General features: G+C 45.8%; 1 protein-coding gene across 3 annotated transcripts in view; it reads right to left on the bottom strand.

Annotated features, from left to right (window-relative positions):
• Positions 1-15,092, bottom strand: part of FAM168B (family with sequence similarity 168 member B) — a 38,786-nt gene extending 23,694 nt beyond the window's left edge. Inside the window, exons 1-2 of one of the 3 annotated variants that reach the window (XM_023194731.3) lie at positions 14,830-15,092; positions 3,874-3,954 (exon numbers count right to left, since the gene is read on the bottom strand). In XM_023194731.3, coding sequence (XP_023050499.1) covers positions 3,874-3,943 — 70 coding nt within the window. In that variant the 5' untranslated portion in view covers positions 3,944-3,954; positions 14,830-15,092. Of the gene's footprint in view, positions 1-3,873; positions 3,955-6,104; positions 6,124-14,268; positions 14,288-14,829 lie in introns of those variants that run through there. The other 2 variants (XM_023194733.2, XM_023194732.2) reach the window with 2 other exon arrangements.
• Positions 15,093-17,389: the final 2,297 nt, after the last annotated feature.

The following is a 17,389-nucleotide window of genomic DNA, read 5'->3' as shown; positions in this document are numbered from 1 at the left end:
CGTCGCCCAGGATGGAGTGCAATGGCACGATCTTGGCTCACTGCTACCTCTGACTCCCTGGTTCAAGCAATTCTCCTGCCTCAGCCTTCTGAGGAGCTTACAGGTGCATGCCAACACACCTGACTAATTTCTGTATTTTTAGTAGAGACGGGGTTTCATCACATCAGCCAGGCTAGTCTCAAACTCCTGACTTCCGGTGATCCACCCACCTCAGCCTCCCAAAGCGCTGGGATTACAGGTGTAAGGACTGCGCCTGGCTTTCCCTCAGAATTTTGATAGGTCACAATTATATATTTTATTTTTTATTTTGGAGGGGACAGAGTTTCACTCTTTTGCCCAGGCTAGAGTGCAGTGACACGATCTCGGCTCACTGCAACCTCCGTTTCAAGCAATTCTCCTGCCTCAGCCTTCTGAGTAGCCGGGATTACAGGTGTCTACCACCACACCCGGCTAATTTTTGTATTTTTAGTAGAGACGGGGTTTCACCATGTTGACCAGGTTGGTCTTGAACTCCTGACCTCATGATCCACCTACCTTGGCCTCCCAAAGTGCTGGGATTACAGGCGTAAGCCACAGTGCCCAGCTTCAATTACAACATTTCTGGAAGTTTCATTCCAAACTCTAAATCACATAATTACTTAGCAAGAGTGATAAGGGTGCTAAGGGTATCATGCACTAGGTCCTGTTACCCTCATCTGACTTCACGGCACAAAGTCTGGAAGAATCACTTGAACCCGGGAGATGGAGGTTGCAGCAAGCTGAGATTGTGCCACTGTGCTCCAGCCTGGGCGATGTCGAGTGACACTGTCTCAAAAAATAAATAAATAAATAAAAATAAAAGCGGTAAAATCTTTATAATAAGCACTAAAAGAATACTAAAATAATTTTTTTTTTTTTTTTTTTGAGACAGAGTTTCGCTTTTGTTGCCTAGGCTAGAGTGTGACGATGCTATCTTGGCTCACTGCAACCTCCAATCCCAGGTTCAAGCGATTCTCCTGCCTCAGCCTCCCGAGGCTAAGGTAGGCTAATTTTTTGTATTTCTAGTAGAGACAGGGCTCCACTATGTTGACCAGGCTGGTCTTGAACTCCTGACCTCAGGTGATTCGCCTGCCCCGGCCTCTCAAATTACTGGGATTACAGGCATGAGCCACCACGCCCAGCTATAAAAGAACTCTTTGTAAATTAATGAAGAATTAAATGAACAGGCTGGGCACAGGCAGAGAAACTCTATCTCAAAAAAATAAAAAGGAAGAAAGCCTTTTGAGGAAGAGTTACTTTTTTCCATTAAATGTAAACAAAAAGAAAAGTTATAGACCAGACTCTCCATTGGCCAGTAAGAGTACAAAGTTGCATAAAAGCATTTTCCTTTCTCATATCTTCTTAGCTTTTGGCAGTGAAGTTTCAAAATTACAGAAATCTTCCTTTAAACGTGTTTTGTAGACCAAAAATAAAAAAAAGCCTAAAAAAGTGTTTTACTCCAATTCTCTTGACCAGTCAGTAAATGACAGCCCACAGGGCAATTTCAGCACACTGCCTGTTGTCGCGGTTTCACTGGAACACGCACGCCCTTACATGCTCAGTATTATCTACAGCTGCTTTTGTGTTACGAAGGCAGAGTTGAGTGGTTGTGATGACAGAGATGGTATGATCCACAAAGCGTAAAATATTTTTATCTAGACCTTTATCTAATTTACCAATCCCTGCTTTTGACTAACCAAACAGCAGGAGCAAAATGCACATACCTCAGCATCCTCACAGCTTTGCACAAAACTGGTGATTACAAGAGGCAATCCTTGTCTTATTGTATTGATGAGAACCATAAGGGTGTGCTAATGCCATTGGTTTTGGCCATTCCTCTGGCTCCAGCTGCACTCAGGATCCTCCTTAGCTATTTAAAATACTGTTTAAACTGGTGTTGACACAGCTCATCACTAAATTATCTTTCATCAATTCTGGAAAATTCTGTCACTGCTTTTTCTTTTTCTTTGAGACGGAGTCTTGCTCTGTTGCCCAGGCTGGAGTGCAGTGGCACGATCTCTGCTCACTGCAAGCTCCACCTCCCGGGTTCTCACCATTCTCCTGCCTCAGCCTCCTGAGCAGCTGGGACGACTGGCTCCTGCCACCACGCCTGGCTAATGTTTTCGTATTTTTAGTAAAGACAGGGTTTCACCATGTTAGCGAGGATGGTCTCCATCTCCTGACCTCGTGATCTACCTGCCTCGGCCTCCTAAAGTGCTGGGATTACAGGCGTGAGCCACCGTGCCCGGCCTGTCACTCCTTTTCTTATGGTTTCTCTACTCAGTCCTTCCGGAGAAGAGCTCCAGTGTTTCTTTACTGTTGTTTTCCTGCCTTTCCTTATATTGCATTCTGGTTTGTTCTCTCTTAACAAGTGTTTTGTCTTGACATTAACCCGAAACTTGTTCATATGCCATTTTGTTTCATTTCTTAAAGTTCCAGCTAGTTCTTTTTTCCCAGCATCTTGTTCCCCTCTTACGTTTCTGATTCTTTCTTTTATATCTACAATTCTTCTAAATTTGTCTGTGTGACATAGTTTCTACCTGATGGTTCTTCTCCTGCAGTCTGTCATGGGTGGTGCCTCTTACTTGATGGGAGGCATCCCATGCTAGCAGGCAGAACTTTGCCTGCAGGAAGCCCACGCAACCTGGGTTGCGAACATATGCCCCCACAGCAGTTCTGCATTCGCTGCTGTCAGATGCTCCAGGAGTAACAAAGCCTGGAGACTATTTTTATGTTAATTTCTCAACTTCTGAACCCCTCGGGAGTAAAACACAAGCTAGAGCCCCAAACATCTCCGAATGCTTACAAAATCTTAGTAAAGATCTCCCCCTTCTCAGAGCCCAAGCATACAAACTTCCTTATGGGGCCACTGGACGACTAGACTGTTTAGTCTGTCTCTTTGCTGGGGAGTATCCCTCTCCAGAGGGACGAGAATGATTGATAAGAAGTCGCACTTCCATTCCCTGTTGCAAGGGTCCTAAGACTCAATCTCTACCCCCATGTGGGTTGCTAAAACCCACAAATAGCACATGTCCCCAGGACAGGCAGGACATTAGTTCAAAGGCCAGGTGAGATGAGTTTCACAGGGCTTTCACGTTTGACCCCAGCTATCTCTCTTACCTCCTGCAAGTTCAGTTATACATTTGTAAAATGTTTTATTTCATTTTCTGAGAGTCTTACAGCAACAAAGTTTTGAGGTTATCTCTTCTATCATATTATCAAAACCCAAACTGAGGCTGTATCATTACAAATAACTACTCATTGTGCAAAGTCACCAAAGGGAACAACCATTTGTTATTTTTGACCAACCAGCTCTTGTTCCCTCAATATCCATTTCCTTGCAACCCTCACTTGCAGTCCATATTTGACCAGCTGACTCCACCAAAGGGATGTGGATCAGGCCTAAGTCAATCAGCAGACTCTCCTTTGTGGCCCAGGGATGGACGCTGAGTTTAATCAGAACAAAGCCCAGAACCAATTTGAATAGAGAACAAGCAGCACCATTGGGCTTTCCTGTAGGGTGAAGGTAAAGAGGCTCTTAGTGAGGGACTACTGGGAGGGGGCTGAACTTCAGAGACCACAATGAGAAGGAATGGGACCTGTGACCAACACTAAGTTAACACTGAGAAAGTGAAGCTGAGACCAGGAGGTAGAGAAACTAGATTCTGGTCCCAACTGCTGGAGCCACTAGATCAAGTTTTGACCAAATCCAGTCCTACCACTTGATTTTTTACTTCCAGGTATTTTCTTTCTTGTCTAAGCCACTTTGAGCTACGTTTGTCAATAGAAAAAGTGACATGAAAATATACCAAGTAGTCAAAGTTCAAAAAGGAAAACAAAATTGTATTTGCTTACCTGGATAACCAATTCCTTTGGCATTTGCATAGGGAACCCCAGAAGATCCAGGACTATAAACAGGATTCATGATTGCAAAAACTAAAAGAAAACAAAGGCGATTTAGCCAAGCACTTTTGCTCTGATTGTTCTCTAGTACCAGTCCCAAAAAAGCAGGTAGCTAGAGTCCTTTCTCTGTGCTTATAAAACAGTACATTTCATGCTGTCCACAACCAGCAGAGAACAAAAAAGGGACACTCAATGTCCTAATGGGTGCCAAACCAGGGCATGATAAACTTTTCTTCACGCTTCTCCTCAGTCCATCAGAAGCTAAGGAATAAAAATTGTTAGCTCTATGTTCACTAAAAACAAAGGGAAAGGCCAGGTACGGTGGTGCACAACTGTAATCCCAGCACTTTGGGAGGCGGAGGTGGACAGATCACCTGAGGTCAGGAGTTTGAGACCAGCCTGGCCAACATGGTGAAACCCCACCACTACTAAAAATACAAAAATTGGCCGGGCATGGTAGCTCATGCCTGTAATCTCAGCACTTTGGGAGGCCGAGGTGATCACTAGGTCAGGAGATCAAGACCATCCTGGCCAACATGGTGAAACCCCCTCTCTACTAAAAATATAAAAACTAGCTGGGCGTGGTGGCATGCGCCTGTAATCCAGCTACTCAAGAGGCTAAGGCAGGAGAATCGCTTGAACCAGGTAATTGGAGGTTGCAGTGTGCCAAGATCGCACCACTGCACTCCAGCCTGGCTACAGAGCAAGACTCCATCTCAAAAACAAAACAAAACAAAAACAAAACAACACAAAAATTAGCCAACTGTGGTGACACACACCTGTAATCCCAGCTACTTGGGAGGCCGAGGCACAAGAATCACTTGAATCCAGGAGGTAGAAATGGCAGTGAGCCAAGCTCGTGCCACTGCACTCCAAGGTGGGCAACAGAACGAGACTTTGTCGCAAAAAAAAAATAAGCGGAAAACTCTACAAGTAACCAAAATGTTCTTCTAACAGAGGATAGTTAACCAAGATATATCCAGGACATGAAGTATCAGGCAGCTGCTTTTCAAGAAATGTTTAAAAACAGAATGATACAATGTTAAGTGAAAACAAAGTAGGGTATTACACTGCATCCTGCACTACACAGTATGATCCCAAATAAACACCTATGTGTATAAAGATGTGCATCCCTGCACAAACAGAAAAAAAGTCTCAAAGGAAATATATAAAAATATGAACAGTCACTGACTCTAGATGGGAGTGGATTTAGTGTTCCTTTGCAGTTTCCTGTATTTATTTACTATTATTCTTTTTTTTCCCCAGACGGAGTCTCGCTCTGTCGCCAGGCTGGAGGCACAATCTCAGCTCACTGCAACTCTACCTCCCAGGTTTAAGTGATTCTCCTGCCTCAGCCTCCCACATAGCTGGGACTACAAGCGTGCGCCACCACACCCAGCTAATTTTTGTATTTTTAGTAGAGACGGGGTTTTACCATGTTAGCCAGGATGGTCTCATCTCTTGACCTCATGATCTGCCCACCTCAGCCTCCCAAAGTGCTGGGACTGTATTTCTTCCCCCGCCCCCTACCCCACCCCAAAACAGGGTCTTGCTCTGTTGCCCAGGCTGGAGTGCAGTGGCACAATCTCAGCTCACTGCAACCTTGACCTCCTGGGTTCAAGTGATTACCCCACCTCAGCCTCCCTAGTAGCTGGGACTACAGGTGTGGTGCCACCATACCTGGCTAAGTTTTGTGTTTTGTTTTTGTTTTTTAATAGAGATGAGGTTTCATCATGTTGCCCAGGCTGGTTTTAAACTCCTGGGCCCAAGAGATCCACCCACCTCAGCTTCCTGAGTAGATGGGACTACAGGTGTGTGCCACCATGCCACACTAGTTTCCTAGTTTCTTGTATTTCTTTAAAAACTTCTTAAATTTTTTTTCCTAGTAAAGACTAATTGGTTACAGCCCAGCAACTCTATTAATCCATTCAATGTTTTATCATCCATAAATATTTCTTTTTCCTGACAAGTTCAATAACTTGTACAGCCACAACCAGGACTCTATCCCTTCCCCAATAGAAGTACTGTTGGGAATTGATTCCCATTCAACTCTCTAGTAAGCTCCTCTGAATCTTATCCAGTGTATTATTTAACTTTATTTATTTATTTTTTAAACGTGGTCTCGCTTTGTCAGTCATAGCTCACTGCAGACTTGATCACCCAAGCTTAAGTGATCTTCCCACCTCAGCCTCCAGGGTAGCCAGGACTACAGGTGTGCATCGCCACATCTGGCTCATTTTTAGTAGAGATAGAGTCTCGCCCCGTCGCTTAGGCTGGTCTTGAACTCCTGAGTTCCAGTGATCCTCCCGCCTTGGCCGCCTAAAAATGCAGTGTATTAGAGTGTGAGCTTTCACTATTTCTCATCTGGTAAATCATTCACTGATGCATGTGGTTATAAAGATTAAGATGATCTTTAAGATTTAAAACAGCATGTGTGGGGTAGGGGGCTATATGGGAACTCTCTGTACCTTCTGCTCAATTTTGCTGTAAATCTCTGTACCTTCTGCTCAATTTTGCTGTAAACCTAAAACTGCTAGACCTAAAAAAAGTCTATTTTTAGGCTGAGTACAATGGCTCATGCCTGTTATTCCCCGCACTGTGGGAGGATCACTTGAGGCCAGGAGTTCAAGACCAGCCTGGGCAATATAGCAAGCTTCCATCTCTGAAAAATAGGTAATGAGTAACAAAACACAAAATGTGCATTTTAGGTCTGCCTTCTCCACATTCCCATTTAGAATGTAGCCAAAACAAGCAGGGAACATGCACCTGATTCTGCTTAAAGGCAATTGTCTCCAGCATCAATAACATCTGGTACAAAATAGGTGCAACTACCTACCAACTTTCTAAAAAACAAATGCCTTTCAGAACACTCTAGGTGTCAAAATCCATTACAAAGACAAAATACAAAAAGAAACCACTTCAAATTTTCAGCTCATTTGACTCATTTAGAATACTCACAACCAAGCAATCCTGTACTAAGAAGAAAATACTAGGTCACATCCTTAGCCTCTGTAACAGGAAGTTCTGGATTAAATTAGGAATAAACTGGCAACTTTAGTAACTAAAACATTCATTACCTGAACTGTCTTTTTTTTTTTTTTTGAGACAGAGTCTCACTCTGTCACCCAGGCTGGAGTGCAGTGGCCGGATCTCAGCTCACTGCAAGCTCCGCCTCCCGGATTCACGCCATTCTCCTGCCTCAGCCTCCCAAGTAGCTGGGACTACAGGCGCCCGCCACCTCGCCCGGCTAGTTTTTTGTATTTTTTAGTAGAGACAGAGTTTCACCATGTTAGCCAGGATGGTCTCGATCTCCTGACACCGTGATCCGCCCATCTCGGCCTCCCAAAGTGCTGGGATTACAGGCTTGAGCCACCGCGCCCGGCCAGAACTGTCTTATTTTTTTAAGCTTCAAAACCAAAGCCAAATGCCAAAATTGTCACGCCGTTCACAGCTACAGCTACGTGATAGGTCTTGACCAGCAATGACCAACAAAACTTTGTACAATGACCACATCCTTCTCTATCTGTGCTGTCCCCTACAGCAGCCGCCTGCCAAGAGTGCTGAGCACCTGAAAAATAAGGCTAGTGTGAGACTGGATCTTTTAGCTTTATTTAACTTCAACATAAGTAGTCACATGTGGCTAGGGGTTACTATACTGGACAGTGCAGGCAGGCCTACAGTTCAGAGTAGGGAGAAAACAAGTATACAAAGGCATAGCAGGTAAGCAGGAGAATCACTTGTGTGTCTTACCCTATAGTTTAGGAATAAACAAACTAGCAACTGTCAATCCCTATTCCCCTGTATTTTTAACCCATGCTTGGCAGATGTGCAACAAAGAAATTGTGGAGGTCTGCAAATATTTCACCTACTTCTCTGGTTCAACTATCATCTCCAAAGAAGCAAGTATTTCCCAAATGTTATTTCTTTCTTCTGTGCCAGGAGTTAATTTTATTTCTTAATTGAATTCCAGATAAGCAAAGCACTACACAAAGGGCAGAGATAGAACAAAAGGGCAAGTCACAATCTCTTCTGAGTTTTGCAATCTAGAAAAGCAGTGTCCAACAGAACTGTTCACAAAGATGGAAACAAGCCCTGGCAAGATGGCAAGACCCTGTCTCTACAAAAAGTAAAAAGATTAGCTGGATGTGGTGGTGCACACATGTGGTCCCAGCTATTTGAGATCAATTGAGTCTGGGAGTTCAAGGCTGCAGTGTGCTATAATCATATACCTCAGACAGTGGAGCAAGACCCTATCTCAAAAACATAGATGAAAACGTGTCTGGGCCGGGCGCCATGGCTCAAGCCTGTAATCCCAGCACTTTGGGAGGCCGAGACGGGCGGATCACGATGTCAGGAGATCGAGACCATCCTGGCTAACACGGTGAAACCCCATCTCTACTAAAAAAAAAAAATACAAAAAAATTAGCCAGGCGCGGTGGTGGGCACCTGTAGTCCCAGCTACTCGGGAGGCAGAAGCAGGAGAATGGCGTAAACCCAGGGGGCGGAGCTTGTAGTGAGCTGAGATCCGGCCACTGCACTCCAGCCTGGGTAACAGAGCGAGACTCTGTCTCAAAAAAAAAAAAAAAAAGTGTCTGTACTGTCTAAATACGGTAACTGAATTTTTACTTTAATTAACTTCAATAGTCCTATGTAGGTGCCAGCTATTGTATTGGACAGTGCAGACATATACATAAAATTAAAAGTACAAATACTTTTTTTTTTCAGACAGAGTCTCACTCTGTCGCCCAGGCTGGAGTGCAGTGGCTGGATCTCGGCTCACTGCAAGCTCTGCCTCCCAAGTTCACGCCATTCTCCTGCCTCAGCCTACCAAGTGGCCGGGACTATAGGCGCCTGCCACCAAACCCAGCTAATTTTTTGTATTTTTAGTAGAGACGGGGTTTCACCATGTTAGCCAGGATGGTCTCGATCTCCTGACCTCGTGATGCACCCGCCTGGGCCTCCCAAAGTGTTGGAATTACAGGCATGAGTCACCGCGCCCGGCCTAAAAGTATGATACGAGGCAACAAGTGTTAAGAGTCACAAGAGAATAAAGTGTTCTGAGGGCTGAGAGGGGAGAGCAAAAATTCTATGGGGGAGGGAAGAAATAGGAAAAACTTGATTAAAGGGCAGCATGAGGCCGGCACAGTGGCTCATGCCTGTAATCCCAGTACTTTGGGAGGCCAAGTTGGGAAGATCACTTGAGGTCAGGAGTTGGAGACCAGTCTAGCCAACATGGTGAAACCCCATCTCTACTAAAAATACAACAAAAATTAGCCAGGCGTGTTGGCAGGTGCCTGTAATCCCAGCTACACAGGAGGGTGAGGCAGGAGAATCACTTGAACCTGGGAGGCAGAGGGTGCAGTGAGCTGAGATTGTGCCACTGCACTCCAGCCTGGCAACGGAGCAAGACTCCGTCTCAAAAAATAATAATAATTAAAGGGCATCATTTCCAGTCAACAATGGATAGGACCAAATCAGCCACAGAAATGAGAAAAAGCAAGATGCATTTTAGGAACATTAGGCAATTGAGTTTGTTTGGAGCTTAAGCTCTATGTAGAGAATCAGTAATAGATGATTGTGGAGACACAGCTTAGGTTACAACCACCAGATGGAGACCCTTAACTATGGGCTGAGTGGAGATGCCCTCTGGTAGGCAAGGAAGCTCCTGAGCAGCACAGGTAAAGAGAATTACCACATGACCCCACAATTCCACTCCTAGGGATATACCCAAGAGAAGTGAAAACACATGCTACGCCTGCAGTTGGACGTGAACATTTGTAACAGCATTATTCCTAACAGCCAAAAACTGCAAATCCAAATGAAGTACTGAAGGATGTTAGGAAGCTCTCCTTCCATAATGACCTGACTTACAGCCTAGAACAATAATAATAAAACTCTACTCGGCTAGTTGCAGTGGCATATCCCCGTAATCCCAGCACTTTGGGAGGCCGACAAGGGTAGATCGCTTGAGGCCAGGCGTTCGAGACCAGCTTGGACAACATGGTGAAACCCCGTCTCTGCTAAAAATACAAAAATTAGCTGGGTGTGTTGGCACACACCTGTAATCCCAGCTACTCGGGAGGCTGAGGCATGAGAATGCTTGAACCTGGAAGGTAGAGGTTGCAGTGAGCTGAAATCGCACCACTGCACTCCAGCTGGGGCCACAGAGCGAGACTCCGTCTGAAGAAAAAAAAAAAAAAATCAAATGGAACCTTTACATCTAACTTCCAGTTTACAAGAAAGGCAGGAGTAGGAGGAAATATGCTGAATGACACCATGAAGCAATCAGATAAACCCCAAAAGTGGGACATTCCAGAGGACAAATGACCCAGTTTCTTCAATAAGGCAACAGTGGGGGGAAAAAGGGGAGGGAGAGGAGGAAAGCCAGATAGTTCTAGATTAAAATAGATATAAAGGCAATAGATGAATTTTGGTTGGACTCTTGATTTAGACTGGAACAACTGTAAACAGTTTAAAGATATCTGGGACACGACTAAATACTGGGTATCAGGTGGTATGAAACAATTATGTTTAAGCCTGGTAACAGTACTGTGATTATGTATAAATACATAAATTTGTAGAGACACAATAAAGTACATAAAATTGAAAATGATACATCTATGATTTAAAATATTTCTATAAAGAGAGCAAATACAACAAAATGCTAATAATCTTTACATCAAGATGTCGGATATAAGGTTGTGCACTGTATTGCTGCATTTTCAATTTTGCATAATGCAAAACTAAGGAAAAAACACACCATCACCAATCTACCTGAAATTTTAGTGCCACTAAAATCTCCTGTAACCACCAACTTTCTAGTCTGATTTGGTATGGACTAAGAAACCCAAACCTAAGGCTGGATCTAGAGCTTACCACCATTTTTTTTTTGAGACAGAGTTTTCACTTTTGTTTCCCAGGCTGGAGTGCAATGGCGTGATCTTGGCTCACTGCAACCTTTGACTCCCAGGTTCAAGCGATTCTCCTGCCTCAGCCTCCTCAGTAGCTGGGATTATAGGAACCTGCCACCATACCCAGCTAATTCTGTACTTTTAGTAGAGACAGGGTTTCTCCATGTTAGTCAGATTGGTCTCGAACTTCCAACCTCAGGCGATCTGCCTGTCTTGGCCTCTCAAAGTGCTGGGAATACAGGCGTGAGCCACCGCACCGGGCCGAGCTTACCACATTTTTAGTTTCCCATTTGAAATGACTCAACTGTCACAATTCCTATGGGTGGTTTGACACCTGCATTAGAATAGACAAATGTCAGATTACTTTTAAAAAGATGACAGCAAAAATTCCTAACTTGAAAATCAAATAATAATCAGAAGAAAAGTCTGTCTTTAAAATGAAAGACCTGGCTGGGCGCGGTGGCTCACGCCTGTAATCCCAGCACTTTGGGAGGCCAAGGCAGGCAGATTACGACATCAGGAGTTCCAGACCAGCCTGGCCAACATGGTGAAACACCATCTCTACTAAAAATACAAAAATTAGCCGGCCTGGTGGCGCGTACCTGTAGTCCCACCTACTTGGGAGGCTGAGGCAGAACAATCACTTGAACCCAGGAGGCAGAGGTTTCAGTGAGCCAAGATCATGCCACTGCACTCCAGCCTGGGCAACAGTGAGGCTCCGTCTCAAAAAAGAAAAGACAAGACAGACCTATCACTACACTATTTTTTCCTAGTTTGGAAACATATCATCTCTAAACAAAGTTCCCACACAGAGCACTAAGAATGAAATACTACAATACGAGGCCTTTAAAATTTTATATCTACAAACCTAATTTCAAGAAGTTTAAATTCACTCTCAGAAACACCAATATACAAGATATAATACTCAGAAAAACCAATATTGGAAAGTCTCAGTAATGTCTGACATCAACAAGAGCTTGTAGATGTGGTGGCAAGTGCCTGTAACACCAGTGCTTTGGGAAGCTGAGGCAGGACTGCTTGAGCTCAGAAGTTTGAGATGAGCCTGGGCAATACAGTGAGACTCCCATCTCTATAAAAATTTAATATATATATCATATATATGTTTTTGGTTTGTTTGAGATGGAGTCTCACTCTGTTGCCCAGGCTGGAGTACAGTGACACAATCTCCACTTGCTGCAAGCTCCGCCTCCCGGGTTCACACCATTCTCCTGCCTCAGCCTCCCAAGTAGCTGGGACTACAGCCACCCGCCACCACACCCGGCTAATATTTTTGTATTTTTAGTAGAGACGGGGTTTCACCGTGTTAGCCAGGATGTTCTCCATCACCTGACCTCGTGATCTGCTGGCCTTGGCCTCGCAAAGTGCAGGGATTACAGGGGTGAGCCACCATGCCTGGCCAAAAATACATTTTTAAAAAAGAGGCTGGATGCGGTGGCTCACATCTGTAATCTCAGCACTTTGGGAAGCTGACGCGGGTGGATCACTTGAGGTCAGAAGTTCAAGACCAGCCTGGCCAACATAGTGAGCTGAGACCCCAACTCTACTAAAAACACAAACATTACCTGGGCATGGTGGCATGCGCCTGTAATCTCAGCTATTTGGGAGGCTGAGGCAGGAGAATCACTTTAACCTGGGAGGAGAAGATTGCAGTGAGCCGAGATCACACCACTGCACTCCAGCCTGGGCAACAGAGCAAAACTGTCTCAAAAAAATAAATAAATAAAATAAAATAATAAAATAAAATAAAAAGAGCATATAGGCCGGGGTGGAGGCTCCAGCACTTTGGGAGACCAATGTGGGTGGACCACCTGAGGTCAACAGTTCAAGACCAGACTGGGTAACACGGTAAAACCCGTCTCTACTAAAAATACAAAAATTAGCTGGGCGCAGCGGTGTGTGCCTGTAATCCCAACTACTCGGGAGGCTGAGACAGGAGAATCCCTTGAGCCCGGGAGGAGGAGGCTGCAGTGAGCCGAGATCACACCATTGCACTCTGTCTCACAAAAAAAAAAAAGAGAAAAGAGAAGTTCTCTACTCTCCCCCAAACTTTACCTTCATTATCAAGGTTTGGGTCTGCATCTGACTGGGAGAAATTCATGTATTTCTACACAGTACAATCAGACAGACTTAACAGACTGGAACACAAGGCATGAAAAAAGTATTACTCTATTACACTGGTGTACTGTTCTTTTAAAATTGTGCTTGGCCAGGCGCGGTGGCTCAAGCCTGTAATCCCAGCACTTTGGGAGGCCAAGGCGGGCAAATCATGAGGTCAGGATATCGAGACCATCCTGGCTAACACGGTAAAACCCCGTCTCCACTAAAAAAAATACAAAAAAATGAGCCGGGCGTTGTGGCGGGCGCCTGTAGTCTCAGCTACTTGGGAGGCTGAGGCAAGAGAACGGCATGAATCTGCGAGGGGGAGCTTGCAGTGAGAGGAGATCCCACCACTATACTCCAGCCTGGGCGACAGAGAGTGACTCCCTCTTAAAAAAAAAAAATCGTGCTCAATTGATTCAGGAAAAAAAACTGTATAAATAAGACAACCCTGGTATAATTTCCCTTTAAACTACGGAACCTATTAAAAAATAATTTTAAAACGCACTTTTTTCAATTCTAATCCTCTACTTCTACGGCATTACACTGCTCTCATTTCCTAACAAATATATTAAGATCTGATAAGACGACCTGGGCTGCTTACTCCCGCCTTCTAGGTTCCAGGCACTTAACTTACACACACTGAGGCACTATGCCTAAGCGCAGGAGTCTGAAGAGAACTACCTGCTTGGCCATTTCTAGTGAATGCTGCACAGGGAACATCCAGGAGAACCCAAAGAAAGCAGGCTCCAACTCTTAAAAGTCTACAGGCCGCCTTCTACCAGACCTTAACTTTCATTTAGTCAAAATCACAACTAATTTTAACTCATTTTAAAGCTTTCTTGTATTCAGAAACATTCCAAAATGTTACATGAGTAACATATGCCAACACTCCACCAAAGCAAGCCGGCTTTGTAAAGACAAAGAGAAGCAAGATTTTCACAATTTCTGCAACACTAGCTTCAAAATTAGAATAGCCTTACACTGTTCAAATCTTGGCTGTCAAAGCAAAAATAACCCACTCCTTTTTTATCTACAAAAGCTTAAAAATGTGTTCCTGTTATTGCCAAAACCAAAAAGTTTTATTTAATCTAGAATCTTTCATCCACAGTATTTGAGAAAACTGATCTCAAATTACACAAGGATGACCTGAAAGTTTAAGGAGTAGAAACTATATAAACCTTTTTATTTGTAAAGTTTCCTGGCATGCGAAAACACTGCAAAATATTCTTATGTTTTACTTTAATGATAAAACATTAACTCAAACAGCCCATGAGATGCAAATTTCATGTTTACAAACACTATAAAACAGAAATACCCTTATTTGTGGACGTTGGAACGGCGCACTGCACTCTTTTTTCAAAGTTAACCCAGGATGGGCCACGAAACGTCCTTTCTGAAGGAAATATTAAAAGCCTGTAATTTAAATCGTGCCTTTTCAAGCTGGAAAGAGAACGCTCAGATTCCGCCAAGCAAAAAAAAAAAAAAAAATTATCTTTACTTCGTGGGTAGACAAAGTGAGTAGCTACACGTAGGAAATGACTATTGTCACAGCGCTCTGCCCCCGTGTTTCACGCTCGCATTCCTGACGGCTGTGACCCCGACCTTTAGGAGAACGCCCCGCGCCGCGAAGCCACCTCGGCCACCTAGGCGGCAGGCCCGCGCCGCCAGGACCGCACCTGCCCGCGTACGTGTCCGGCCGAGCTCCGCCCCCGGCCCCCGCCCGGCCTTGCCCGCGGGACAAAGCGCACCCCAGGCCGGTCCAGACGCCTAGCGACCCCGAGCCGCGGGCCGACCTTGGCACCGCCCCGAGCCGGCCGCACAAAGCGCCGCACTTCCGGCCTGGACGCGCAGTCGCCCGCCGCCCGCCCCCACTCACCGCGCCGCGGCGGCGACCTGGGCCTCAGTGACCAGCGCACGCCGGCCCGCGGCGGGCTTGGCCGTGGGGCGAAACGAGGGAGGGCGCGCCGAGGAGACCGGCTACGATAAGAGGCTGACCCTCCGAGCCCCGCGTCTCCGCCGCCTCCCTGGCGCCGCGCTCCCGCTAGCTCAGCTCCGCTTGGCCCGGCCCGCCTCTCCGCAGCCCGCGCTCCCCGCCGACGCTGCGCAGCCACCGGAGTCTTCTACCTCACTTCCGCCCGAGATCGCCGCGACGGGGGCGCGCCAGGCACGTGACTGCACAGCGTGCGCGCTCCCGCCGGCGCCCTCGAGACGCCCGGATGGACGAGCGCGGGCGCGCGCGGAGCGGGCTCGCCCCAGTTGGCGAATGGATCGGTTGCAGCTGTAGTTTTTGCTTTCACTCTCTGTGAAAAAAGTATTTGATTTATATTTTGAGATAGACCCGCGCCGCAGAAACTCTTGTGTGTGCCCGGACGCCAGGGCACGGGCCGCTCAGGCCGCACCCGGGAGTCGAGCATATCCCCCGGGGGTCGGAGCGGGGCGGAGCTCGGATCACGGAGCCTTTGCCAGTGCGGAGGGTGCGGGCGCCCGCTCAGGAGTGCAGATATTAGAGAATGCAAGTCAGTTTCAAGTATAGAAGTGCGGAATCATTTATATAGACAGAGTTCAGGAAAGGTGTACTAGAATGTTAGTTTTTTTTTTTTTTTGAGACGGAGTTTCGCTCTGTCACCCAGGCTGGAGTGCAGTGACGCGATCTCGGCTTACTGCAACCTCTGCCTCCCGGGTTCAAGCGATTCCCCTGCCTCAGGCTCCCGAGTAACTGAGATTCCAGGCACCCGCCACCACACCTGGCTAATTTTTGTGTTATTGGTAGAGACGGGGGTTTCTCCATATTGGTCAGGTTAGTCTCGAACTCCTGACCTCAGGTCCGCCACCCACGTCAGCCTCCCAAAGTGCTGGGATTACTGGTGTGAGCCACTGCGCCCGGCCAAACGTTAGTATTTTTATGTAAGGCTTAGTATATAGTTACAATGATTTGATTAGTTCAGGGGGTCTCTCGGGGGGAGGTAAGTTTACTATTTCTTTTTTTTTTTTTTTTTTTTTTGAGCCGGAGTCTCGCTCTGTCGCCTGGGCTGGAGTGCAGTGGCCGGATCTCAGCTCACTGCTAGCTCCGCCTCCCGGGTTTACGCCATTCTCCTGCCTCAGCCTCCCGAGTAGCTGGGACTACAGGCGCCCGCCACCTCGTCCGGCTAGTTTTTTTTTTATATTTTTTAGTAGAGACGGGGTTTCACAGTGTTAGCCAGGATGGTCTCGATCTCCTGACCTCGTGATCCGCCCGTCTCGGCCTCCCAAAGTGCTGGGATTACAGGCTTGAGCCACCGCGCCCGGCCAAGTTTACTATTTAATATTAAAGAGGTGCGTGTCTTAGTGTTTGGGGTGTCGTCTGGTCTGAGCTAGGTACAGGATGACAAAGGAGGGAGTTATTGCAATAAAGATTAGTGACGGAAGGGAGGAGGCCTGGCTCTGGTCTTTTTTCAGTCGTTTATAAAATAAAAACAGCCGGACGCAGAGGCTCATGCCTGTAATCCCAGCACTATGGGAGGCCGAGGTGGGCAGATCACGAGGTCAGGAGTCCAAGACCAGCCAGGCCAGCATAGTGAAAAAGGGTTTCTACTAAAAATACAAAAATTAGCCGGGGGTGGTGGCACACATCTGTAATCCCAGCTGCTCAGGAGGCTGAGGCAGGAGAATCTCTTGAATCCGGAAGGCGGAGGTTGCATTGAGCTGAGATTGTGCCACTGTACTCCAGCCTGGGCGACAGAGCAAGATCTGTCTCACAAAAAAAAAAAAAAGAAAAAAAGATATAAATGTGTAACCATGGAATCCTAAAAGGACAAGAAGAAAACATGGGGAAATTCCTTTTTAGTATTGGAGTAAAGAAGGCCTTTCTACGTATTACTTGAAATACAGAAGTCATGACTATCAAAAGCTTTGGTCGGCAAAAAGCACCATAAGCAAAGTCAAAAGATAAATGATTAACAAGGAAGAAATAGTCCCAACTCATGTAATAGACAAAGCTAATCTCTTTAATATTCCAAAAGCTTCCAGAAGTCAACAACAAAAAGCCCTACCACCCAATAGAAAAATTAGAGTTCACAGCAAAGGACTAAGCCTGGCTGTTAGTCATAGGAAAAATATCCGATCTCACTTCTATAAAGACCAATGCAAGTTAAAACTCTTTGAGACAGCAGTGTTCACTGTGATTGGCAAGCATCCAAAAAATTGACAATGCTATCAATAAGGCTGCCAGGAAGCTGGCACTCAGACATTGCTGGATGGGAAAGGGGATCATCTGATGATATGTGTCAGAATGAATACACAATATTTTATTCAACAACTGCACGTCTGGCAGTTTGCCTACAGAGATACTCATAGATGTGTGAAATGAAATGAGTTCACGCCTATTAATTGCAGCATTGTGCATAGTAGCAAAATACTGGAAACAAATCCTAGTGTCCACACCTAGGGAAATGACTGAG

Source organism: Piliocolobus tephrosceles, chromosome 11 (assembly GCF_002776525.5).
Source record: "Piliocolobus tephrosceles isolate RC106 chromosome 11, ASM277652v3, whole genome shotgun sequence".
NCBI classification, from domain to species: domain Eukaryota; kingdom Metazoa; phylum Chordata; class Mammalia; order Primates; family Cercopithecidae; genus Piliocolobus; species Piliocolobus tephrosceles.
The sequence above is the reverse complement of the archived record's forward strand: the minus strand, read 5'-3'. Positions and strand labels throughout refer to the sequence as shown.